Below are 24,050 nucleotides of genomic sequence, written 5' to 3'. Positions count from 1 at the left end.
ACACAAGCTAAAATGTGAATTATGCCATTTTGGCTTGGGGACAACAAATGGGGTCAGTGGTGGATGTATAACATGGTGTTTGGGGCAAACTTATGGTCATTTAAGATTCAAACCGTTTTAGTGAAAGCTCATTTTTATGCAGGTAATGGGAACAACTTTGTCAAGATCGTACATTGTCTTTTCCCTTAATTAAGCATTTGTAAGGCAACTACAGTTATTCCTACTACAAGAATTATAGTGGACCTTTCAATATCAAAGGGTAGTAATTATGTGATAATTAATTGGTATAATATGATATTTCATAGAACTATTGGATATTCACATTTATGTGTAAAATTTTGTAGTCAAAATATAGATGCACTCAAAAAACCTCACAAAACAAACATTATGGCAGCATAATAGTCTAAATTCTTATATAGATTGTGTTCCACAGGGATGCGTCCCTAGCCCTCAAACCGTTGTCCCTATCCCCAATGGCATTTTGGGTATGGCAAGGGATGTTCCCAAAAAAATTCAAATCTTTGAAATATTTCCAAAACATATTGCAGTAATAGGAAATGCCATGGGAGCATTTTGCCATCCCTGGGATGGCTGAGCATAGTTACAAGACTCTGCAAGTCTTGGCAAGACTTGCCGAGTCCCGAGGTGAGTCGCCCTTGCTGAGGCCAGGCGCCTCTGGACTCGGACTCAGCCAAATCTGGCCGGGTCTTGGCAGACTCGCCGAGTCCCGAGGCTTGGACTCTGTCGCCCAGGCAACAATAAAAAAGCCAAAAAAATTTAAAATGTCTTTGTTTTAAGTGGAATAAAAGGTGAATATGTCCACGGATGATGTGGATGTTAGGAATTTCATGTAGAAAATATCAATTAAATGCAAATAAAGATTAAACAGAGGAATGAAATAAAAGTCATGGATGTTAGGAATTGCTGCCCCTTGACCCTGTGTTGGGGGCGCTGCCCCCAAACCCCTGTTGAGTAATTTGGGGGGAAACTGCACCAATAAAAGTGGGGAAAATTTAACCTCCGAGTCTGATTAGGCTCCATATAACAACAGTGGATGAGGATGTTGATGTCACTGAGGCTAAGCCTGAGCCTGAGACACAGGCAGATATCATGGCTGCAGAATGTTCCAGGACCTATCTTAGGTGCACACGTAGGATGGTTGCAAGGTCAAGTGATCAATGATCACTGATATTGGCTCCTCTGAGCCTTAGACTTCTAGGCTCTATCTTTTATGTTGAACGTGATATATGTTTTGAAATTTTGATGACATGGATTTCATATTCCATGAATTTTGTAGACATTTGACACGATCTATATTTCTAATGTGTTATTTAGTTTAGCTTATTTCCTTCAGCGCAAGCCTAAAATTTGCATTTATACTTATGTGATCAATGTAAACTTGTGTATGTGCTTCTATTTGATGAGATTATTGTGTCTTTAATGTTTATTTATTAAAAAATGCATGAAAGAAGTTTAAAATCGTTAAAAATCTTTTGAGTTTCTTGGGTCTTTCAATTTGCCGAGTCTCGGTTGAGTCTGGGCATCAAGTTTGAGTCCGAGTCAAAAATCAGCTTGCCGAGTCCGAGTCTTGTAACTTTGTGGCTGAGGATGTCTAAGATGTCCCTAGACTGTCCTGGGGATGGCCAAACATCCCCAATGACAAGGCAAGTTTTTATAATGTTTTTGAAAAAAAAGGCATTCATGGAACTAAAAGCAGACTGTTAAATATATCATGACAGAAGCATCACAGCAAGACAATTAATCATGACAGCAGCAACAGTAGTTTAACAGCAATAAATATATCATGATTCAGATTCATAGCTAATGATATGAGTTATCTAGCAGTTTAGAAATGAGCAATTATTTGAATTTCTGATTTCATGTTCAAACTTTCTCAAACTTCAAAATTTTCAATATGGTATAGAGTCAGTTATTGTTGTCAGTTGCAAAAGAGATTAAAGGTGGACTAGCCATGGTTTGATACAGTGTGGTACTGTGTGAAAAGTGCAGACACAATTTTTTTGGAACATGATTGGTGTGCAGGTTTCTGCAGACATTGTCCAGCATTGTTTCAACACTGTCATGTTGCATTGCTGCTGTTATACTCTTGTCCATGAATTTGGAGAAATTTGAATCTCTCCAAAACACACATGCAGATATGTGGGCATGCGCACACACGCACACACACATTGCTGTCCCCAAAATACATCCCCTGCCATCCCAGTCCAGTCTCCATACCCAAAACGCTGTGGAACATAGTTTACAACACACAAAAGCTGAAGAATTACTTGGATGTATTTATAATATATATTATAATATATGAGATAGAATGGATATGCTTTCCACCTCATATCATGCCAAAATAGCAAGATCTGTAAGTTAAAGCTAGATGAATATATATAGATAAGTTGCAGCTATAATAGAACCAAATCTAGACTGAACAAGTGGTCAAGGTATTGATTTGCACTATTCAATGCACAATAGTAAATAAGAATATGACTTAGGAAATGCAAAAACAATATTCAGGTCTTGTGGGTTCCAAAGTTGCATGGATATGGATACGGATACGGTATTGGATACGGATACGGCCATTTTTTAAGACCCCCAATATGGATACGGCTGGATATGTCATTCATAAAAAATCACACACATATATTCAACACAATTTTCTAAGTTATTTGAGGAGATTTTCATTACTTCAAAAGCAATATAGACACATAATTGCTACATAAATAATGATAAGCTGCTTTAACATTTTACAATATGCAAAAATAGTAGAGTTGCATTGGAAGATTACCCAAAAAATGGGTCATTGAAGTAGAAAAACATTTCATTTGTCTTTCTCATTTGGTGTAGGTTTTGTTTATACCATTTTTTTTTTTAAATGCATGAATGAAGTTTTTGAAATTAAATTTAGGAAGATTTACATAAAATTTTAAAAAAATAAAATCACATAGTATCTAGCATGGTTGGAAATCAAGGTTTTTTGGGCATGCGTGGATACAGTATACGACGTGTATCCGGGCTGTATCAGATACGCATCCAGTTTGGATACGGGAACGGATACGAGGATACGTGTGCCCAGAGAGAGACAAAGGAGTTTCCTGCTACTCTGGGTCACTAGGTTCCTAATGTTGCATCCTTTCCCCCTATGGGTAGTTGAGCTCCTTGGAAAGCCACTATAGCACCTAGTATAGTCCAGGAAACTATTGATTTCCACCAAAATATCAACTATTCAGTTTCCAGGTTAGCTTACAACACTAGCAAGAGAGCCTTGAAATGGCTCCTTCACTCCCTAACTTCTATTTGAAGAAGTTTCATTCCAACATGGCATTAGAATTTGACTATTCTCTCAATAGAGACATGCTTTTTCTAAACCCAAGTGTGCTATCCTAGAGTTGGACCTTAGAATCATAAGGGGATAAGACTCAAAGTTGTGAATGAAAAGCCTTTGTGAATGAAAAGTATTAGTAAAGGGAAGACGAAAGGCTTCCCCAAAAGCAAACCTACCCAACCTACCATATGGCAGGAGCAAATAAGAATTATGCCCAAATCACTATTATTTTTGTATTGTTATGAAATGCATTTCTATTAGCAATATTGTTTTGTATTTAAAGCTATGTTGCTGATTTTGGTTTGGATCCTAGTTTGGGTTTGTGGATTTGATATGTGAATCCGACAAAAAATAAATTTGAGGTTGGGTTTGTCTAAACAAAAAACATGTAAATCTCTCTCTCTTTGCGTCGCCTCACTCTCTCACACACATTTGTAGCCTAAAAGAAGGAATTAAGTTTATAATACCACATAGCATCATATAATCAGCAAAACCATCATAAACTTGAATGTCATTTAAAAAATTAATGAAAAATTATTTATTGTTCAAACTTCAAGTTTAATATTAAAATAATAATAATATTAGCAAGTGCAACTATCAATTTTCAATGTGTAATATTCCTTATTGGGTTCTTTGTGCTCAGAAAAATTACTTGCACAAATTGATTATACTTCTCATTGGAGACAATATGAAACAAAGTAGTGTGTACAGTAGAAATGTTCTTTAAATGACAAGGGAAAGCTCTTTGAGATCTAACTAAACCTAAAACTAATAGAATTTACAAATATGTACACTATGCAAGATTTCAATAGAGGGGCATGCATTAATATAAATATCTAAATGATTATTTTTTTACCCCAGATGTAGCATTGCATTGTCAATAGTCAAGGCTTGTAGTGAGATTTTCATATTAAGGAGGATAAACACTTCAAGCACAAACTTCTATCAGTTAAAGCAAGGATCGATATTTGGTTGTAAACAAAAATTTAACTAATACCCACAGATGCTGACTATTAGTTAAATTTGAGAACAATTTTCTATGCTAATAGAAAATGATGAAATGGGTTAAAATCACATGATTCAAAAAGATAATTGCTAAAACAATAGGCAAAGTTATTACATTTTCGAATAATGAGCATCAATGCAGAATTTAACAAGGCTATTTAGTTCAATTTCACACATAATTACTTACATAGATTTTGTTGTGAGGTATTCACTATTCACACATCGCCCCTTTGCAAATAAGGACCCTCACTTTTTTTCACTTTCTAGGATAGTGTTAAGAGTCCTTTGCTGTTAGCCTTTGCATTGGAGAGGTATAGTTGGTCAAGAAGCCAAGAGTTAGGTAGATAGCCCTGTGTGACATGTGAAATGAAGTGTTATGAGATGAGTAAGTGGTCATGAACTCAATTGGTCAAGCCCTGGAATGGCAAGATGGTGAAGAGGAGAAGTCAAATTGACCATACAGAGGAAGAGGTTTGATGGAGGAATCCTTAAAAGTCTAAACCTAATCAACAATGCAAGTGTTCCTTTTGTCATTTGAGTGACTTATATGCATCCTAGTGAAAGGTGACTTTCAAGAGCAAAAATTTGACTAAGTATATTAAAATTTCAATTGCTCCCTAGTAGGAGCGAATTTTGCTTCTATTGCTCCTCAATAGGAGCGAAATCATTTCCAAGCTCTCCAAGTCGCTCAAGATACCTCTAACCATTTTGTAATGTTTCAATTTAAGCAAGGAATGCAATGCAAGATCAATAACCTTGAATTAGGTTAGGTATGTAGGCAACTTCTAGTGCTCCCTAGTTGGAGCCAAATCTGCTTCCATTGCCCAAAGTTGGGAGCGATGTGGACTTCTTGAGCAATATTTGAGGGAAATGAGTGAGTTTATAAGCCTTTAATAACATTTTGATCATAGAAGAAGTGAAGTCTATCATGAATTCAACCAAGGAATGAAGAGAGATTGCCAGTAAGGGTCACTTCCATTGCTCCTCTCTAGGAGTGAAAAACTTCAATTGCCCGTTTCTCAGAGCAAATTTCATTTCCATTGCCTTAGGCTGAAGACGAAGTCACATTCAAGGTGAGTTTTGAGGTCTTTCAGTGTATGGAAGCATAAACTAAGGCATAAAGTGATGAGATTAAACTCAAAGATGCATTCTCTAGTCACTTCCATTGCTCAAAGTTGAGGGTGAAAAACTTCAAGTGCTCCCTAGTTGGAGTGAAATTCACTTCTTTTGCCCTTAGTTGAGAGCGAAATTGTTCCTAGAATGCATATTGAGCCTAGTTTGAAAAACTTGAATGAATGGAATGGAGAGTAAACAAGAAATTGCTAAATGTCAAATTTCAATCTGTGAGACATGGACCAGCTCTGATACCATGTGAGATTTTGCCAAGATCAAGAGGCAATGGAAAGCACAAATAAGAGAGACAAAATATATGATAGAAATAAATTGTATTCTATCAAGAGAAAATACTGATCAACTAGATCATCAAGCGTTCGTTTCATACAATGAATATGAGCTTGCTTATATAGGCAAGGCTATATGGATATGTGAGCACACAAACATGACATGTGGCTCAATATGAAAAAAGGGTAGGTAGGAAATAGGTGTGGGTAGGTAGGAGAAACAATATAATATTCCACATGAGGTGGATAACCAACTGAATGTGGAGTGTAACAACAATATCAACACCATAAAAGGTGGAAATTCTCCTATACACACTATCCCAATGTGGCACAAACACCCAAGTGTCTCATACCCAAACTACTATGAAATGCATTTCCTAAGTAAACTTAAGGTGTAATAATATTCAAGATGAATAATTATTTACACCAACACAATCCACTTCAATTGCTCCCCAATAGGAGCGAATTTTACTTCATGTGCTCAAGTCTCAAAGCGAAATTCCCCTAAAAGCCTTTCTTGTGGTTAGTTTGACATGTTTTCATAAATCAATGGTTAAAATACTTAAGGTTTGAGCCCATTGAACGAAGGGAAGTGAGTAAGAGCGAGTTCAATTTCAAGTTTGAAGATCACTTCAAGTGCTCTAAGTTCAAAGCGAAAAACTTCAAGTGTTCCTTTGGAGTGAAATCTACTTCATTTGCTCTTCCCTTGGAGCGAATTTATCTCTAAAGCCTTGAATAAATATGATTTAGTGCGTTTGAGTTGTCATGACTGAAAGATAGTGAGCAAGACTTCGATTTGAGGGATCATTTCAATTGCTCCTTCTTTGGAGCGATTTCAACTTCGAGTGCTCCCACGAAATTTGCTTCATTTGCCCAAAGTAAGAAGCGAAGTTGCTTATAGAGCATTGCCTTAAGTTGATTCAATGTCTTAATGAGAGAGTTTTTGAATTTAAGTTGATGAAGGGCGAAATTTGAGAGAACTTCAATTGCTCCTCTCTAGGAGCGAAAAACACTTCAATAGCTCCTTCATGAGAGAGAATTCACTTCTAAGCCACTAATTGAGGCTAACTTGATGGTTTTTGCACAAGGAGACTAAAAGACTTAAGGAATGAAGGAGGTACAAGGGATCAATTGGTAGAGAAGTGATGAAATGATGCTAAACTTCCTTTGCTCCTTGTTATGAGCGAACTTGATTTCCATTTGCTCCAACTTCCATTGCCTATCCTTAGGAGCAACCTCCTCTCTAAATACACTCTTATCAAACCTGCAAATCACAGAAAATCAGAGATTATATCAAGTTAGGAGATTATAAAGGTTTATATCATGCGTGTTTGATGTTCATTTGTTTGTTTTGCAGGAGGAAATGAAAGAATCAAGGAATCCTCACTGCAGCATCACAAAGGAGTTCCAAAAGAGTGAAGAAGTAGCTATGACATCAAGAATTCATTCCAAGACAGTATCAAGATCAAGAGGAAGTCAATATCTACACCTTGCACCTAGACATTCAAGAGGATAGTTTCAGAACAGTTAATCAAAGTTAGAAGATCGTCATCATCCCTTCTGAAGTTGGATAATGATACTCATTCATGATGATCTATCAAGTCTGCAAGTGCGAGATGAGGTGGCGTCCTAGTCACTACCTCCATCAATCAAAGAAGTTCCACATCAGCATGTCTAGATGCAATGTACCCGACTCATCCATGATGGCACAAACTCCAATGCACCTACCCCCACTATTTATTGGTCAAATATTCCAGAGATGACGTGTGTCAAATTGTTGTAATTATTTCACTGGCCAAAATTGAGTTTGTTGTAACAAACCTTATTTAGGGTTTCATTGTAAAATCTTGGCCATTGATTAGATTCAATCCTGACCATTCATTGTAAAGAGTTGTCTATATAAAGGTCAAGCTCTTCATTTGTAAGGGTTAATAATGGAGAATAGAATAGTGAATAGTGAATAGTGAATAGTAGATAGCAATTAGAATAAAAGTTAGATTAGGAGAAGGCAAAGATTGTTGCCAAAATCTTGTTGTAAAGAGCATATGATTTCATTGAATTATGGTGAATTAATGTGTTATTTCAACAAGGCACATGGTCTCTACTTCTCAATTCATTTGCTTTCATGTTGATTAGATTGAATGGAAGAATTTGTTGAATGCATTTGCGTGGAATTCATTAGTCCATTCCACTAGCCTCTTGCTGATTGTCAGAGTGCCTTGCATGGTCAATTGGAATGATATGAGCTTAACTTCAAATTGTTATACATCCATTGTTTATGCATTAACTTGAATGGTAATCAATGTCTGATGGTAATGATTTGAATATCTTTGAATTATCCCTAAGAAGATTGCACTGAGCTTGTGTAAAATTGTTCAATTTGATAGTGAGACCTTGCCCGGTAGGATTCCATCGAATCATTTGCTCTTCTCTTGCATTCTTAGGATTAGAATAGATTCCCTAAACCCCATGTCTTTTGCTCTTTTTTTAATTCTCCAAGCAAGTAGGTAGAGTCTAAGTTCCAACGATTCAAGCATTCAACAATTCAACGTAAGTCCCTTTGTGATTCTAGCATAATCACATCAAACCAACGAGTTTATCCACACGTCGTGACCCAACATTTATGAACCTTGGAGTTGTCTCAACTGATCCTTAAGCTAATCTTCAGCATTTGATTAACTTTGTTCAAGAGAGGATAAGATACTTTTGGGTATGTTATTCTGTGTCTGCATGTGCATGAAAAACACATCAACAGATTTAACAATAATTGAATAGCAATGATAGCTGAATGGTTTCTATAGCATAAGCTTTATTTTCACTATCATTTACTACACAAAAACACAAGGGCTTGACTTCCATATTTGAATGTCAATTTTTGTAGCATGTCTGACATTGACTCCTCTTTTTTTTTTACAATGTGTTGAAGATATTTGAGGCAACATGAAAGAAAGTAGTATATACAGTCAAAAAAAAAGAGCAATCAATGTCAGACTTATGCTACAAAAATTGACATTTGAAAGTGGAAGTCAAGCCCTTGTGTTTTTGTGTAGTAAATGATGGTGAAAATAAAGCTTATGCTATAGAAACCATTCAGCTATTATTTTTATTTAATTATTGTTAAATCTATGTAAGTAATTGTGTGTGAAATTGAACTAAATAACCTTGTTAATTTCTGTATTGATGCTCATTATTCAAAAATGTAATAACTTTGCATTTAGAATCATGTGATTTTAACCCATTTCATCAATGTCGACTAAGGAACGAATGCAATGAAAGCATCCAAGTCTGAATGCTCTAACACTACATCACAATATCTTGCTGCCACCTACACTCAGCTTGCTTGTGTGATATGAGTCACATGTTAAAATGCACATCCATCAATTCCTCCACCCGTTGGTTGCTAACTAGTCATGCTTAATAGCGTATAAAGAAATATATGCTCACATTCTACTCAGCTAAAGAAAACTAGCAACCGAGACAGTCCATAGGTTTTTTTTGTAATAATTAATTTATAGTAAGATTATAAAAGTAAAAAGACTAGAGGTAAAAGAAAAGAGTTAATAGGTATCCTTGTAACAGAAATTTGATGGAAAATGGTAGTAGGTACATGGATTCTTTCCTTTTTTAATCCCAAAACAATCCTAATGTGAAGTTTAAAACCTGATAAATTGATAATTTGCATTAAAGAACACCTCAATACTACAAAGATAGAGTTGCTGTGTTAGGATCAGATTCATAGCATATAACTTAATAAGTCAACGGATGGAAATTGGTTGGTTGTCCTCTATGCTTAAGAGTTGAAGCAATAGACAGCATAGAAGCAAGAGAAGATGCCAATATTGAAGCTATGAAACTCAGCCTTGGAGTTGTGGGAAAACCTATTTAGGATAACTTTCACTACCCACTAAAGGAGGGGATAACAATATGGAGTTCTCATCATTTTGTTGATTTCTAATTGAACTAACAAAGGGTAGATATATTTAAAGACAGACTTGTTCACAACTGAATTTTCTGTATGGACTTGAAAACAATATCTTCATCATGGGTTGTGTGGCAAACCGTGCAATAGGTGCATGCTGAATTATGGTTAGGATGGCAACGAGGATAGTCAATCTCATTAAGAATTCTAGAAAGGGGAAATGAAATAATTGAGCAGGCTGAGCTAAATTGCTAGGTTGAACCATTGTGGAGATGTATGGTTAAGCACAATATGAAACACTCTCATCACTTCTTACATTAGGTTGGTTTGGTTCTCAATATGTATAGCTAAAATCTGTTCAAAAGTGCCAACATGACTAATAAGGATATGATCAAGAGTGCTACTACTCATCAATTCTTGTGATGGTTTCTGTGTGGAATTCCTTGTAGCTTTTGGATCCATTCTATCAGGGTTGTGATTGTTGGCAAAAAAATACTACAACAGTGCTGAAAGGCCAAAATATTAAGGTTGCATATCCCTTAATACTGCTCAGAATTTTTCATGTGATTATTTCTCAAAAAGTATCAAAGAGTGCAAATTGATCCAAAAATTCAGCTCTGAGAAAAATCCACTTTAAGAAGAGGCATTTCCTTCAAACAATTTCAACATAATGACTAGAATATCAATGCTATGGTAATCCTCCAAATCTGAAGCTTGTTGAAGAGGGTAGATCTGAGGGAAAGAAGTAGAAACCCTCAAGAAGAGAGGATCTAGTGCCTTCAATGGGAGAAGCCCAAGGATGTTAGATCTAGTAAAGGTAAAAAGTTGGAAACCTTTGAGGATTGGGTTTAAATGCTATGATACAAATTCAGATGACCAAGTATAAGGAAAGAGGGAATGTCAAGAAGACAAGATCAAAGACCTTGATCAAGAAAGTCCTATGCGTATTAGATCTAGTAAGAGTATGAGGTGGAAACCATGAAGATGACTATATCTGTAGGCCCTAGGCAAAAGGAAGTTTCTAAGAGATGAAAGAGAAAAGTAAGCTTCTAGAGGAAGAAAGACTTGAAGAGAATAGACACGTACATGGAGATATGTACATAGTATGAATATAAATGCTAAACCCACGTGACTATGTACATTGTAGATATTAATGAATTACAGAAACCCATCTGACCATATTTAATAAAATGCACTTGCCCATGAGGCTGTCTTGTCACCTCAATGCAAGGAGTTTAACCAATATATTGAGGAAATATTGATTTCCCATATTCCAAAAGCAAAGATTGTTAAGAGGAAGTATACTTCCACTTGCACGTGCCATGTTACAGCCTTTATTTTGGCCATGTGGGATAGTGATTCAAAGCTTCAGAAAGTGTAGACAAACAGCAGGGGATTGTGAGGAAACTGGGGATGAATGACCAAAAGCATCAAAAGAGGTAACTTTGGAATGCTCCTTTGGTTAGAGGAGTCGACAATTGGCAGTGAAAGATTATCATATACCATTCTCTACCCTATCATGAAATTTATTGAATTATGCAAAAGCTCTTACTTTATAGAATCCTTCCAAAAATCCATACCTGCCTTCACAGGAAGACAGTCCATGGGCTCCATAGCGTTATCATCCTCAACATGGATTAACTGTTTGTCTTTCATCTTGGCCACATGCTGAATTGCAGTTTCCCAACATGCAATATTGTTATGTGCAGTATCACAACCTGGAAAAGACACTACTCTTTCATTAATGATTATAGGGACTTGTGATTAATATGTTGCATCAGCACAAGAATGGGAAATTGCAGGTCAGTGGACCACTCCAGAATGCTTTCACGTGATAGATTCTCCTGTCCAGCTCAACAATTCCTAGACGATAAACATGTTTGCACAAATGCACATCCAATATCAAAACCACAAGCACATATCCAAAGAAGAGTGGATATATCATTATATGTTTAGTGCTGACAACATTTCTCTGTTTGGAGGTCAAGCTTGCTCCCACAATTAAGAGCCTCACAGCTCACCAAGGATTGAAACCGGGTTTTTGTGCTTACTACATGCTTTAATAAATTTGAAATTGGATAAAACTGCTACAAATGACTCAGAGAAGATTGTGTAATGGTTAAGCATATGTCTGATGAATGAATTTTAAATTTTAAATAGATGTTAGTTCAGGTTGCATAAAATGAATAACATACTTGTGACACATCTGGACTATTACATCCCAAAATGCTTCCCATGATGCTTGCCCTTGAAGAGTTGGGAGAAAAGCCTGCCCATGGTGGAACAAGAATGAGTTTTGTACATTGTACAGGTACAGTACTCCTGCTAAGTTTCTCCCACCATGCTCCTTCCAAAGACCACCACCTGATCATTAATCCATGCTGGGAAAATGCAACTAGACCCTGAAGGATGTCCAAACATTAATTGACAGTACTAGATTTTGGAAAAGGTCTTCATACAAAGTTGCAAATAGAATCTGTATCTTATAAATTAGCATTGAACAATAAAAAATACTTGAGATAGAACACAGTTAAACAATATGCACGTGTAATATGTATTAGCTAAGACGTTTTTCATTGAAACAAAAGCCCATACAAGAAAATCAACATAAACTAATGGGAAAAAATAAATTGATCTTGTACCTGCCAAGCACTGATTGCAAGATACTACTGAACACAGTAACTTGTATTTCAATGGACTTATTGTTTACTGCTCAACTTTGGTATTTGTCACAGAGGAAAAATGACATCAAACAAGCAAGTACTTTACTATTGATCTTAAACATTCAGTTTCCCATTTATTTGATTTCATAGTAACCATTTGACACAGAGAAAACCCTAGTTGTGCAAACAAATGAAACATAGTTTTGGAGTTGTGACATGGTGCTGAATATTTTATTTGGAAGCAGGGTATCTTGTCTATTTGCCTGTAATCAATCCTCCACATGTAGTTTATATTCCTTTGATATAAACCCAAAATTATTGCAATATTATCAAATTTAAATTTGTGTGGACACAAAATGTGCCCTACATACAAAAGCTTAGGAAATCTGTCTCTAAGTTAAATTCCTTTGATATTCCTTCGATATATAAGTAAGCCAGTTTTGTGTAAAGAGGTGGAACTAGTAACATATATTTTGGAGAACATTAATATTATTCATGAGGACCAAGACATTGATTCAAAATATCTTGCTTGAGCTGTTATTCTACTCTGCATCCAACAAAAATATTTGTATTGTATGTGAAATCAATAATCCCTACGCTCGCACAAAGATTTTATCTTGCATTATCATTAGAAAGCCCTAAACCTTGGCCTTGGGAAGGTGATCATAGTGTCTATGATGCCCTTGTTTGGTATATAGACCTAATGGTGTTCCCTTGGTTGTCTTGCACTCTCTCAGCATGTCAAACCATTTAATCCCATTAAGTGTATATTTGGTGCCCCAATAGTTAAACCTTATGGATCCATTAAACTCTTCCAAGATAATGACCCAATGGCCCATCAAAGCACTTTTCAAAAGGAATGATAGTTCCATGGCCCCTGAATTGTCAGCTAGGTCACATACATGATACAACAATTAAAAAACTCCGGTTGTAGCCATGAATAAGCTTGAACACCAACCAATACAGTAAATGGTGCTTATCTTGACAAAAGGTTTGGCAATAGGTTTCGTTTGGATGGTTAATCATCATAACCTAACAGTTTTGTGTACAATTGTGTTGCACACTGCTTGACCCAATTTCCTTCTTTCTACACCTATATAAAGTATAGGGTAGATAAGAAGACAATATACTATATCAACAGAATCTGGCCCTTCACAGAAAAACAATAGGCCTTAACAAAAGTACAAAAAATGTGAATATCAAAGTACAGTAACTGGTATGAAACAGAGAATACTACAAGTCTATAACAAGTCAGAGTTAAACATAGGTATAAGCACCATCAATCAGCCAATTGAAACAAAGATTTACAACAAAAAGTTCTAAAGTAAAGTGAGCAAACAAAGAGACGAGTTGTGTGCAGCAGTTACGTTGTGGGTCCCTTGAGGCACTAGCATCTATAGCCTGTCCATCTTTATTTCTTGTAATCACACAACAAAGGAATTTTCTGGCCTTGGAGAAGGTTTAAAGAGACTTTGTCAACATTTCCCCTCATGCTTCTGTTGGTCCATGGCAAAGGTGAGAGAATTTATTGTCTGTTGTTTTCATACGTAGTTTGTTACATAGCCTCCACAAGCTGGGATTTCTGTTTATTGGAGGTAAGAATGGTCTCAACTGCCTCAGATTAGCTTTGCAAACTCTTAGATTGTGGATAATGTAGCAAAGGCAATTTACAAAGTTTCCATGACTCTTTTGAAGGTGATGAATGCTTTCAGCTTGCTAGTGTAAACAGGTTGACCAGTAAAAAAGAATATCACCACCCTTACATATCTTTCTCTAATCTTTATGCCTTAATTCTCTTAGTGAACTTGTAATTTTTGAGCTCAAGGGCAGGCCCGCTTCAAAGGAGATTATCAAACCTGTGGTCACATCTTTAATCTTCGGGCCATTATTGAGGAGGCTCATGGTTTTTCGTTGTTTCATAAACTTCGGGAATGCCTTTGACTCAGTTTTGAGACACCTGCTTTCCCAGTATAAGTGCAATGTTAGTATCTCTGATGTTCTCATTACCACTCCTTGGAGGCTTTAGGAGACAGTTATTGGGAAGCTTTGTACTTGTTAGAAGGAAATATTCAAGTGAACAAAACAAAGGCGAATATCCTAATGCAAACCACCGCATGGAGTTTGTGGAGCTCCTAGTTGGAAAGACACCTCTTAGATAGTTGTAGATTGTAAGGGACACATCCCATTATGCACATATATGTATAAGGCAGAATAATATGTAACAAAAGTAGATGGAGATAGATGTGAAAAGCTATGTAAGAATTAAGATATAAAGGATATGTAAGGAAGACAATATAATAGAAAGGAGAATTGTATAGATAGTGTATATGATGAATTGATATCTATATGAATATAGGGATGTTGGTTATTACATGTGTCTGGATATGAAGGTCATTTAATTTCTGTTTATGTTATTATATTAACTTGTCTATTCTGCATTATTCATTACCTCCTACCCCTCTATTACTATCGAGTTTGGGGTATAAATACAACTCAGAGAGAATACATGGGGTTCAAAACTCACATGTGTGTCTCCCCATTTTTCTTGCTAATTGGTTAGGTAGCATAGAGTAGATTAAGGGGAAAAATTTAAATTCTAATCGGGACAGGAATACTAGAAAAAGAGATGAATTTTTTTTTATAAATCACGACACTATCTCCTTGGTGTTAGCCTTGTGAGAGGGGATTAGGCATCAAAGATATGGAGAATGGAAAGGGGGGATCTTTGAAAGGAATCCCTGAAAGGATATGAACAAAATAATTGCCATGGGATGGAATAAAGGAGTAATCTAACAACACCAAATCAAAAACTCCTATGGCAAAAGGAGACAGCAAGAAATTAAGAGAGACTACAGGAGATTATATTGACAAAAGAAGTTAACATGGCAAGTCCAAACATTGAGGAAAGAAGGAAAAGACAGGATGCTGTAAGGGAAGAAAAATAGTGGCCGCAAGAGATTGGAAAATGCATAAAAGAGAAAGAGTGAGTGTCCCAAGGTGGGTATTGTTGAGTGCGCTAATGTGAGTGCTGCTGAGAGAAAAAAGGGAAAAGAAATTCATGAAGAGGAATGTAAGACCTTGGGACAAATGACTTCAAACTTTAAAGAACTAGGAAAATTTTTGACAAACCTAAAAATGAGTATAGAAGAATATGGGGAATTTAAGAAGTTATTGGTAGGTGGCTATGGAAATAATGAGGCTCCAGACCTCTATACATTTCAATAAAAGTCTGCTAATCAGACCATTTTTATCAAACAGTACAATAAAATTAGATAATAGATTCTTGGAATTTCTAAAAACCATGGAAAAGATTTTATCAGTTGAGGGAGAATATTTGGAACAATTATTCAATAAAAGTGTGAGGAACAAGGAATAGAGAAAGAACATAAATCAATGTTGAATATAGGGAAAGAAGTGTCAACACTAACTAATGAAATGCCATTTATAAACAAGAAAACATCACCGGAAATGAAACAGTGTCATGAAAAGGAACAACCCATAGAATAGGACACATCCCCAATGACGTATAAAACAAGAAGAATATCAATTGAAGGAGAATCGCAGGTAAAAGAAAAGAGTCTGCAAGAGAAAATTATAATATATTGTGAAGAGATTTTGGGTAAAGAGTACTTTGATACCAAACTAGCAAGAGATAAGGGTAGAGAAAACAAACGTGCAATAGTAAGAAGTACTAAACGGAGGATAAAGAGATTCAATCCCTTTGCAAACTAAAACAAGAGAAAGCCTGATACACAATGGAGCCATCAATCAAACTCCCAGTATTCAGTAAGGATACTGTTGAGGCCGTAGAACACATATTTTGCCAGAGTCACTCTGGCAAAGGAAAGATGTCAATGAAGATAAAATTAAGTTGCTCTACTTTGTCACATCATTGAGAAAAGACACATTAGAATGGTACAAGAAAACTTGCCCCAAGCATGATAAGGATTAGGAGGTAGTAAAAAAAGACTTCTTAGTGAACTTTAACACTTTCGAAGTACTGTCCAAGAGTATAAGCAAGATAAGAGAATTGGCATATAGAAAAGGAGAATCAGTAAAATAATATAATAAGAGGTTCAAGGTAGCATCCTACAAATTGAAGGAACCATTGACAAAAAAGAAAAAAGTAGAATGGTTCATCAGCGGACTTCAAAAAGATATATGGGCAGCACTACATGGTAGAATCTTTGATACATATGTAGATGCAGTAACCTTGGCATAATGCATCAAGGCACAACCATGGAGGAAGGCAAATAAAGATAGGGAAAGTGAGGTATAGAGAAATTACAACTGGCAGTTGAACAACTCACTTTATGCCACGACATAATGGCAAGAGAAGAGTCCAACAAAGGAAAACAGAACATATGGTGCTCCTACTATTCAAGGGCCCGTTTAAGAAATGAAAGCTTGAAGGCACGAGGTGAGAAGAGAGTTGCAGCACTAAAAGTGGAACTTCTAATAGTATCGCAAAAGCTCCAATCAGTATTTTGTTGGCTTTGCGGCGAATGGGATGATCATGAGACAAATGACTGTCCATCAAAAGGCTTCCAACTTAGAAGTCTAGAAACACACCAAGATCCAAATGTCCACTAAACCAAAGGCAATAAGAAAGAAATTGATCAAACAAAGGCATATGTAAAAGGCCTTGTGGAACCTTCCTTGTATACAAAAGACACTAGATATAGGCTACCACCATGGAGAGACGAGAAATGCTAACACATTGCAAAATACTCCTTTGTAGAATTATCAGGAGGATAACAGATCATTTAATTACAGAGGTGGCAACCACAAAAGAGATGATACAAATAGCTATAAATGCGTTAAGCCTAGACATTACGTCATAGAATGCTGGTTAGACAAAAGGAAAAAGTATGCATTTTATGGTAATTTGGATCATGACCTTTATAGTTGTAAGGGCACGATAGTATTTTTCAAAACACCCGGCCCAAATCCAACAGTGATGAACTTCAAGGGCCAAGTAGAGGGGCTAGAGTTACAAGGAAATTACCTTCACAAGGAGCTAGAAGGTATCAAAAGCAAGATAATTCGTCATTCGACAAATCCACTAGTGAAAATACCTTCGAAGAAGAGTACTAGGAGGACAAAATTTCAGAAAAACAAAAATATAATATCAAAAAAAAAAAGAAAAATAAATCTGCCCTAATCACCTGCCAAGGGACTGATACTGCTAAAAATAAGAAGATTATAAATGATGAAAATAGTCAAGAATTAGATGAGGATGAAGAAACGGATTATTTCCAACCTACAAAGAAAAAACATGATAAGTTGTTGAAAACACAAAACAAACAATCATCCAACAATAAAACAAAGAAAGTGGATGCTTTTCAAAAGAAGTAATTGCATTAAAGAAGTTGACCACCTTGTCCCAATAGAAGAATCTTTTGGTGACACTAGAGCAATTTGGTAAATACTTGAATAAACAAACATCTACCTACAAATCCACAATATATAAAGAGATCAGGATTGGAAAAATAGGCCATTGATGATAACTGCACAATATAATCACTGAAAGGTAAAACAAATCATGGTAGACCTAGGTGTAGACATTAATATCATATCACAAAAGACAAGGGAGAAACTTGGAAGCCCAAAGCTAACAAACATTCCCTACAATAACAGTCTAGCAAATGAGGGATGCAGACAATGGGCACATGGAAGAATGTCAAGGTCAATGTACAAGGTTTCACACTCAAGGTAATAGTTAATTTTGAAGTAGTAGCCATGAAATAACCCTTCAATACATTCTAGGCTTTACTTGGGCTATTATGGTTCGTCGATGCAAATGGAGTGGAAGACTCTAAGAAGGAAGAAATATCTTTTGTGGATGATACCAAAGCTTTTCACATTCCTCTAGGGAATAATGAAGAAAATTCATATGTATTGCCTTCCTCCTTTTTTAACTAAATTTCCCCTTAACTATTTTGTTCCTCTGTTATGGCCATTCTAGGTAATTTAAAGATGAGTGTAGAGAAAAAGAGGAAAGCACACAAGGACACCTCTCCATCAGAAGAGGAAAGCACGAAAAAATAGAAATCAACAAGAGAACAATAAGAGGTACTAATGGATGAGGATACTTTATATAGTGGGTTATTCAAGAAAGGAGTTGTGCAACATACTTTATAGGTATATGAGGAGATGGGAACACCAAATAGAGCCATAACAAAAGAAGCTCATATTAGATACATGGCGGCCTCCATTACCACATTGGAATCCCTAATCGAACGATTCCCACACCATTAGCTACCACATTACGTCAAAAGTGGGAACAAGTTGCATAGGAGGAAGAAAAACTAAAAGAAGCAGCTATTGTGGAGGTAGTCCCCTCAACCACCACATCCCAAAAGAAAAAACTTTCTGAAATACAAAAAAGAGAACTCCAGTCAAAACAAAGATTGGATAAATTAATGCTCAAGAAGCCAAGGACAACAACACAAATTCAAGAAGAAATCAAGAGGCTACAAAGAAGGCTTGGAAGGAGATCTGCAAGGAAGAAGAAAAATATGAAGAGATGCCATCTTCCCCCTTAGAAGCAAATCCATCCATATGTAAAAAGCAACTATTGTGATGTCTTCACACATCGCCCCATTGCAAATGGGGACCCCCACTCTTGTTTGGTTTATGTGTCTTAGTTGGTCGTCTTTAGCTTGGCAATAGCTTCTCAGTCATAGTTGTTAACCTTTACTAGTGAGAGGTATGTTGTGCGAATGTCAAGATTGGGTTTGAGGACAAATTGCTAAAGGTTGTAAAAATTTTCAAATGTTGTCAAAGTTGTCAATGTTGTCAATATTGTCAAAGTTGCAAAATGTTATCAATATTGTCAAGGTTGCAAAATGTTGTCATAGTTGTCAAAATTGCAAAAAATGTTGCAAGGTTGTCATGAGGATTGATGTTTGAAAATACTAAGTGTTGAGGGTGATGAGGTCTAGGGATGAGATGTTTTGACAAGGAGAATTTCTTGCCAAGGTCAGATTTTCCGACCTTGACATGATGGAAATAAGGGGAATTTTGTATATTGTCTTTGTCTAAGTAAAAAATTTCAAAATTTGAATTCAAATTCTTGACTTCATAAGGAATGCACCTAAGATCACTCATTAAATTGTCCTTGTTTAGGGGTGTGTCATCTTGTCCTTAGAGACTCCTCACATACGCTCTTGATAGTCCTTACAAAACTCCTTGATGCGCTTGCAAAACCTTGCACAATCCAAGCAATCGCTCATCATTGTCCTTGATCAACATGGAATCTACCTTGCATTGTCCTTGAGCACATCTCATATGCACCTAGGACTTGTTCTTCTTCTCACCTCATAAGCACCTTGCACATTGGGATTACTCCCTTAGCACATGGAAAATTCACTCATCATTGGTCCTTGTCCTTGGACATCTCGAATTTGCATCCAAGGTTTTGTCCATGGGACTATGGAATTTACACCCATGACTCTTGAAGTTTGTCCTTGACCACTTAGAAAATTCCACCCTTGCAATTGTCCTTGAGGCTATTTCAAATGCGCTCACCTCCAAGAAGGAATTTCTTGATCAAGTGTCCTTGCACAACATGAAAACCTGTGCTTAATTTTGTCCTTGACCTAGGTGGAATTGCACCCAGCTTTGTTTTATCCCTTCACACCAAGGATTTGCGCCCTTGCTTTGTCCATTCAAACCTTGGATTGCCGATCTGCATTTATCCTTGCATTATATGAAATTGTGCCCTTCACTTGGTCCATAAGCGTTTGTCCTTGACACCACCTTAATCCCGCCTTGCCTTGGGATCATTCCTTGACCACCTGCCTAATGCGCCCAGCAGTCAGAGATGGAAAATCAGACCTGCAAATTCAGCCAAGATCAAATCAAAAAGTGCAGACCTGTTAATGGAGCACACTTCATTGACTTGGATGTAAGGGACGAATTGATGCTTTGATGCTAGGTGCTGGACTTATTTTTATATGCATTCAAGAGGAAGAAAATTAAGTCAATAGGCCAGCCGACCTAGACAAGAGGAAGAAAATTAAATCCATGCCTGCAGATTTGCATTAATGGGGTTAACGCTCTAATTTGTCCTTAAGGATCCTTAAGGACACTCCAAAAGCACTTTGCTTTGTCCTTAAGCCCTCTTAAACCCACCCAAGGAAAGAGATCTTCAAGTTGGCTTGGTAGAGGAAGAGGTGTGATCCATGTTTTGAATGCATACATAAGGGAAGTGCAATCAAATTAAATTCAACTCATTTCAAAACCATTTAGAGAGCAGATCAGATACAAATGAGGAGCAGAATTTTGGATTCCATTTCCAGGATTTGCAAGTTATGTTCAGAATTATGATTTTAGGAGTGAAATTTCACATTTATAAGGTAAAATCAGAAGCAAATCAGGTTTAAATTCTGGAAATTTTGAAGTGAAACATAAGAAGTAAAAGATTTTAAAAGTTTATCAATCTCTTCTTACAAATTCTACTTGAGGATTAATTACCACAAATATCTTTCAGTTCTTGGAAAAAGGTTAAGGTGCAAGTCAAGGAATTATTATATCCTTTTATGATGCATTCTATTTCAAATTAGAATTCCAATTCTGTTTATAACTCAAGGTATCATATCTTTTGCAAGGAAAACTAAGGATGAACAAGGAAAGAAGACATCAAGACAAAGGACAAGATCAATAATTTCAAGAGGGAGAATATGGAGTGTGGAAATTGGAACTTCACAACTTCAAGACAAAGGTCGGATCCAAGAACAACAAGAAGATCCGGGTCAATGACAAAGGCTGTAATGTCCCCTACTAGGTTTAGACCTGTTATAACCATAATTAATCTATTTCCATGTACTTATGATTTCAACCAAATTGGTTAGGAAACAAATCTATCCTAACATGAATCAAATCAGTGATATTCCATAGTTCAATCACTTTAATTTATTAATAAGTAAAGTGATTGAACTATGGAATATCACTGATTTGATTCATGTTAGGATAGATACGTCCATAATAAGTTTACAGATCCAAGCCCTTACCTATCTTGGGACCATGCCCTCAAGGTTTATGGGATGCTGCCAAATAAACATTAATTGTTAGTATAATTGTGACTGTAAAGGCAGACAAATCTGACATGCGTCAGATCTGGTCTGCCACTATATACTAAATATGACTGTCATATTGTTGTGACGTTTTCACACATCGCCCCATTGCAAATGGGGACCCTTGCTTTTTTTTGCTTTTTAGGGTTTGTTTTTGGGTCTTTTAGGGTTTTGTTAGTTAGCCTTTGCATTTTGAGTGCTGTCGGGGAGATCAATAGGATAGCAAGTCTGGCTTGAGTGATGTCCTGATCTTGAAATTTGGCTAAGTCTGAAAGTCCTGATCCTGAAATTTGGCTAAGTCTGGAATGTCCTGATCTTGAATTTGACTGAGTCTGGAAATTGAAAAACCTCAAAAAACTAGATTTTGCAATATAACTCCTGGAGGTCTGAAACCACTCTCAAACATCCTGAAAGTATATATGGAATATAACTTAAAGTATAAGTGAAATGTCACTTATACTTAAATGTTATATTCCATAAAAATTATCCTGATAGAGAGTTCAAAAAGTCAAAATTTCGCTCCTGTCCTTCACTGAGGATCCAGAGCGAATTTCGCTCCTGTCCTTCTCCAAGGGACCAAGGCAAAGCGCTCCTGTCCCTCACCAAGGGACCAGGGCGAAAATACTTATTTGAGCCATTCCTGGCCTTGTTTGGTTAAATTGAGACATCAAAAGCATGGTGAAGGACGAAATGAGCATGATAGAGCATCCAGACTTGATCAAAAACAATGAAATGATGAAGTTTTTGCCTAGAAGGTCAAATTCGCTCCTGTCCCTCACTAAAGGACCAGAGCGCTTTTCTTTATATGCACAATTTTAGACCTTTTTTGGACATTAACTTTTATTCATAGCATGAAGTAAGATGATATCTTCCTTAGCCAAGACATTTTTTGATGAAAATTGTAACGATTTGGCCTAGAGAGCAAAATTCGCTCCTGTCCCTCACTGAAGGACCGGAGCTTGAATCCCAAATTTGCATTATCCTCACAAGACTTAAATAATTTTGCGATTGGAAGAGGCCAAGGGGAGTGTGCTCTGTCCGTTGAATATAATTTAAGTGGGCCACAAAGGAGAAAACCAACCTAAATGACAAGTTCGCTCTTGTCCCTCACCCAGGGACCAGGGCTATTTTCAAAGGGCGCTCCTGTCCCTCTCCAAGGGACCAGAGCGATTTTCCCTCAAGGCAAGTTTTTGGCAAAAGGAAAGCAAGTTTCGCGTTTGAGGTGGGTGGAGGAAGACACAATCGATCCATTGAAGATAATTTTCGAAGCTAGCAAAGGACGAATTGGCTTGTAATTGCAAAAGTGCTCCCGTCCCTCACTGAAGGACCGGAGCTTGAATTTCAAATTTGCACTGTTCTTGCAGGATCAAGACAATTTTATGATTTGAAGAGACCAAGGAAAACATGATTTATCCATTGAATATAATTTGGAAGGCTAACAAAGGACGGATAAGCTTGGATTTGCAAAATAGCTCCTGTCCCTCTCCAAGGGACCAGGGCGAAAAACTTAATATCCAGTCCTTCTCGCCAAGTTTGGACAAATCTAAGCAAAGGCGCGAATTTGAAATGATGTTTAAAATGCCTCGAGGTGGAAAGGAGTTACAAGGACCACGAATTTTGATGACAATTGGCAAAAGGCGCTCCTGTCCTTCACTCAAGGACCAGGGCGAAAATCTTGGGAAAGCACGTTTTTGCCTTGAAGAAGCGGGTTGAACATGCATTAAAGGACGAACGAAGATCATTGTTTGCCTCCAAACTTGAAGTGGCGATTTGAAAGACAAAAACCAAGGGCAAAAGGTGAAATCGCTCCTGTCCCTCACCAAGGGACCAGGGCGAAAATGGTTCTAAGGAGCATTCATTCCAAAGATTGAATTGATCAAACTCAAAGTTACGAATGAAAATCCCATTTTTAGCGTCCAGGATGAAGTGTTGAATGTGAAAAACAAGAAATTGTAAGGCTAAGATGAAAAGGCGCTCCTGTCCCTCTCCAAGGGACCAGAGCGATCTTGTTGATGTCCATTATCTTGCCATGCCTAGGCACCAATATCATCTATGACACATTAAATGCCAATTTCGATGAAACCTTGAGATATTTTAAAAATTAAATTGACATTTAATAAGTGCGCCTAACATTTAATAATTAATTTTGAGCCTAAAAATCGAATTTTTTAATTATAAAGGCATTTAAAATTAATTATTATTATTTTAAAAATAAAATGGGAGCGCTTGGGGTATTATTTAATGTTATTTTTCAAGTCGGCCTCTCCTTTTATTTAATTTTTATTTATCTTTTGGCCTATTTTTCAAGTCGGCCTATGGGAAATGAAATGGGGAGCGCTTATATAAGAGAGGTGTGTTGAGCGATTTTAATCCATCATTCACTCATCATTTCAAATGCGATTTGGAAGGACAAAGAAGAAGTGCGAAATCTAGCTTGTGTGGAGCGAATTTCTACCAAGTGTGGATACTAAGGAAGGCGAAATTCATCTTGAAGGCTATTGGAGAGGCGTATTTCTTGCTAGATTGGAGGATAAAATCCAGATGTTTTGAAGGTATTTGAAGGCGAATTTCTAGATTTTTTGAAGAGGAAGGTGGAGTTCTTTTCCAAGCCAAAGGAGGTGCATTTTATCCAAGGGAGAGCTTTGATCT

At 36.7% G+C, this 24,050-nt stretch overlaps 1 protein-coding gene across 2 annotated transcripts in view; it reads right to left on the bottom strand.

Annotated features, from left to right (window-relative positions):
- The window catches only part of LOC131036328 (uncharacterized), a 188,490-nt gene that overhangs the window by 13,812 nt on the left and 150,628 nt on the right, over positions 1 to 24,050 (bottom strand). Inside the window, exon 8 of one of the 2 annotated variants that reach the window (XM_057968180.2) lies at positions 11,854 to 12,060. The exons of the other annotated variant lie outside the window; for it this stretch is intronic. Within the exon in view, the coding sequence (XP_057824163.2) occupies positions 11,854 to 12,060 (207 nt within the window). The remainder of the gene's footprint in view (positions 1 to 11,853; positions 12,061 to 24,050) is intronic. 2 annotated transcript variants of the gene reach the window in all.

Source organism: Cryptomeria japonica, chromosome 7 (assembly GCF_030272615.1).
Source record: "Cryptomeria japonica chromosome 7, Sugi_1.0, whole genome shotgun sequence".
NCBI lineage: Eukaryota > Viridiplantae > Streptophyta > Pinopsida > Cupressales > Cupressaceae > Cryptomeria > Cryptomeria japonica.
This window is presented reverse-complemented; position numbering and strand designations above follow the sequence as displayed.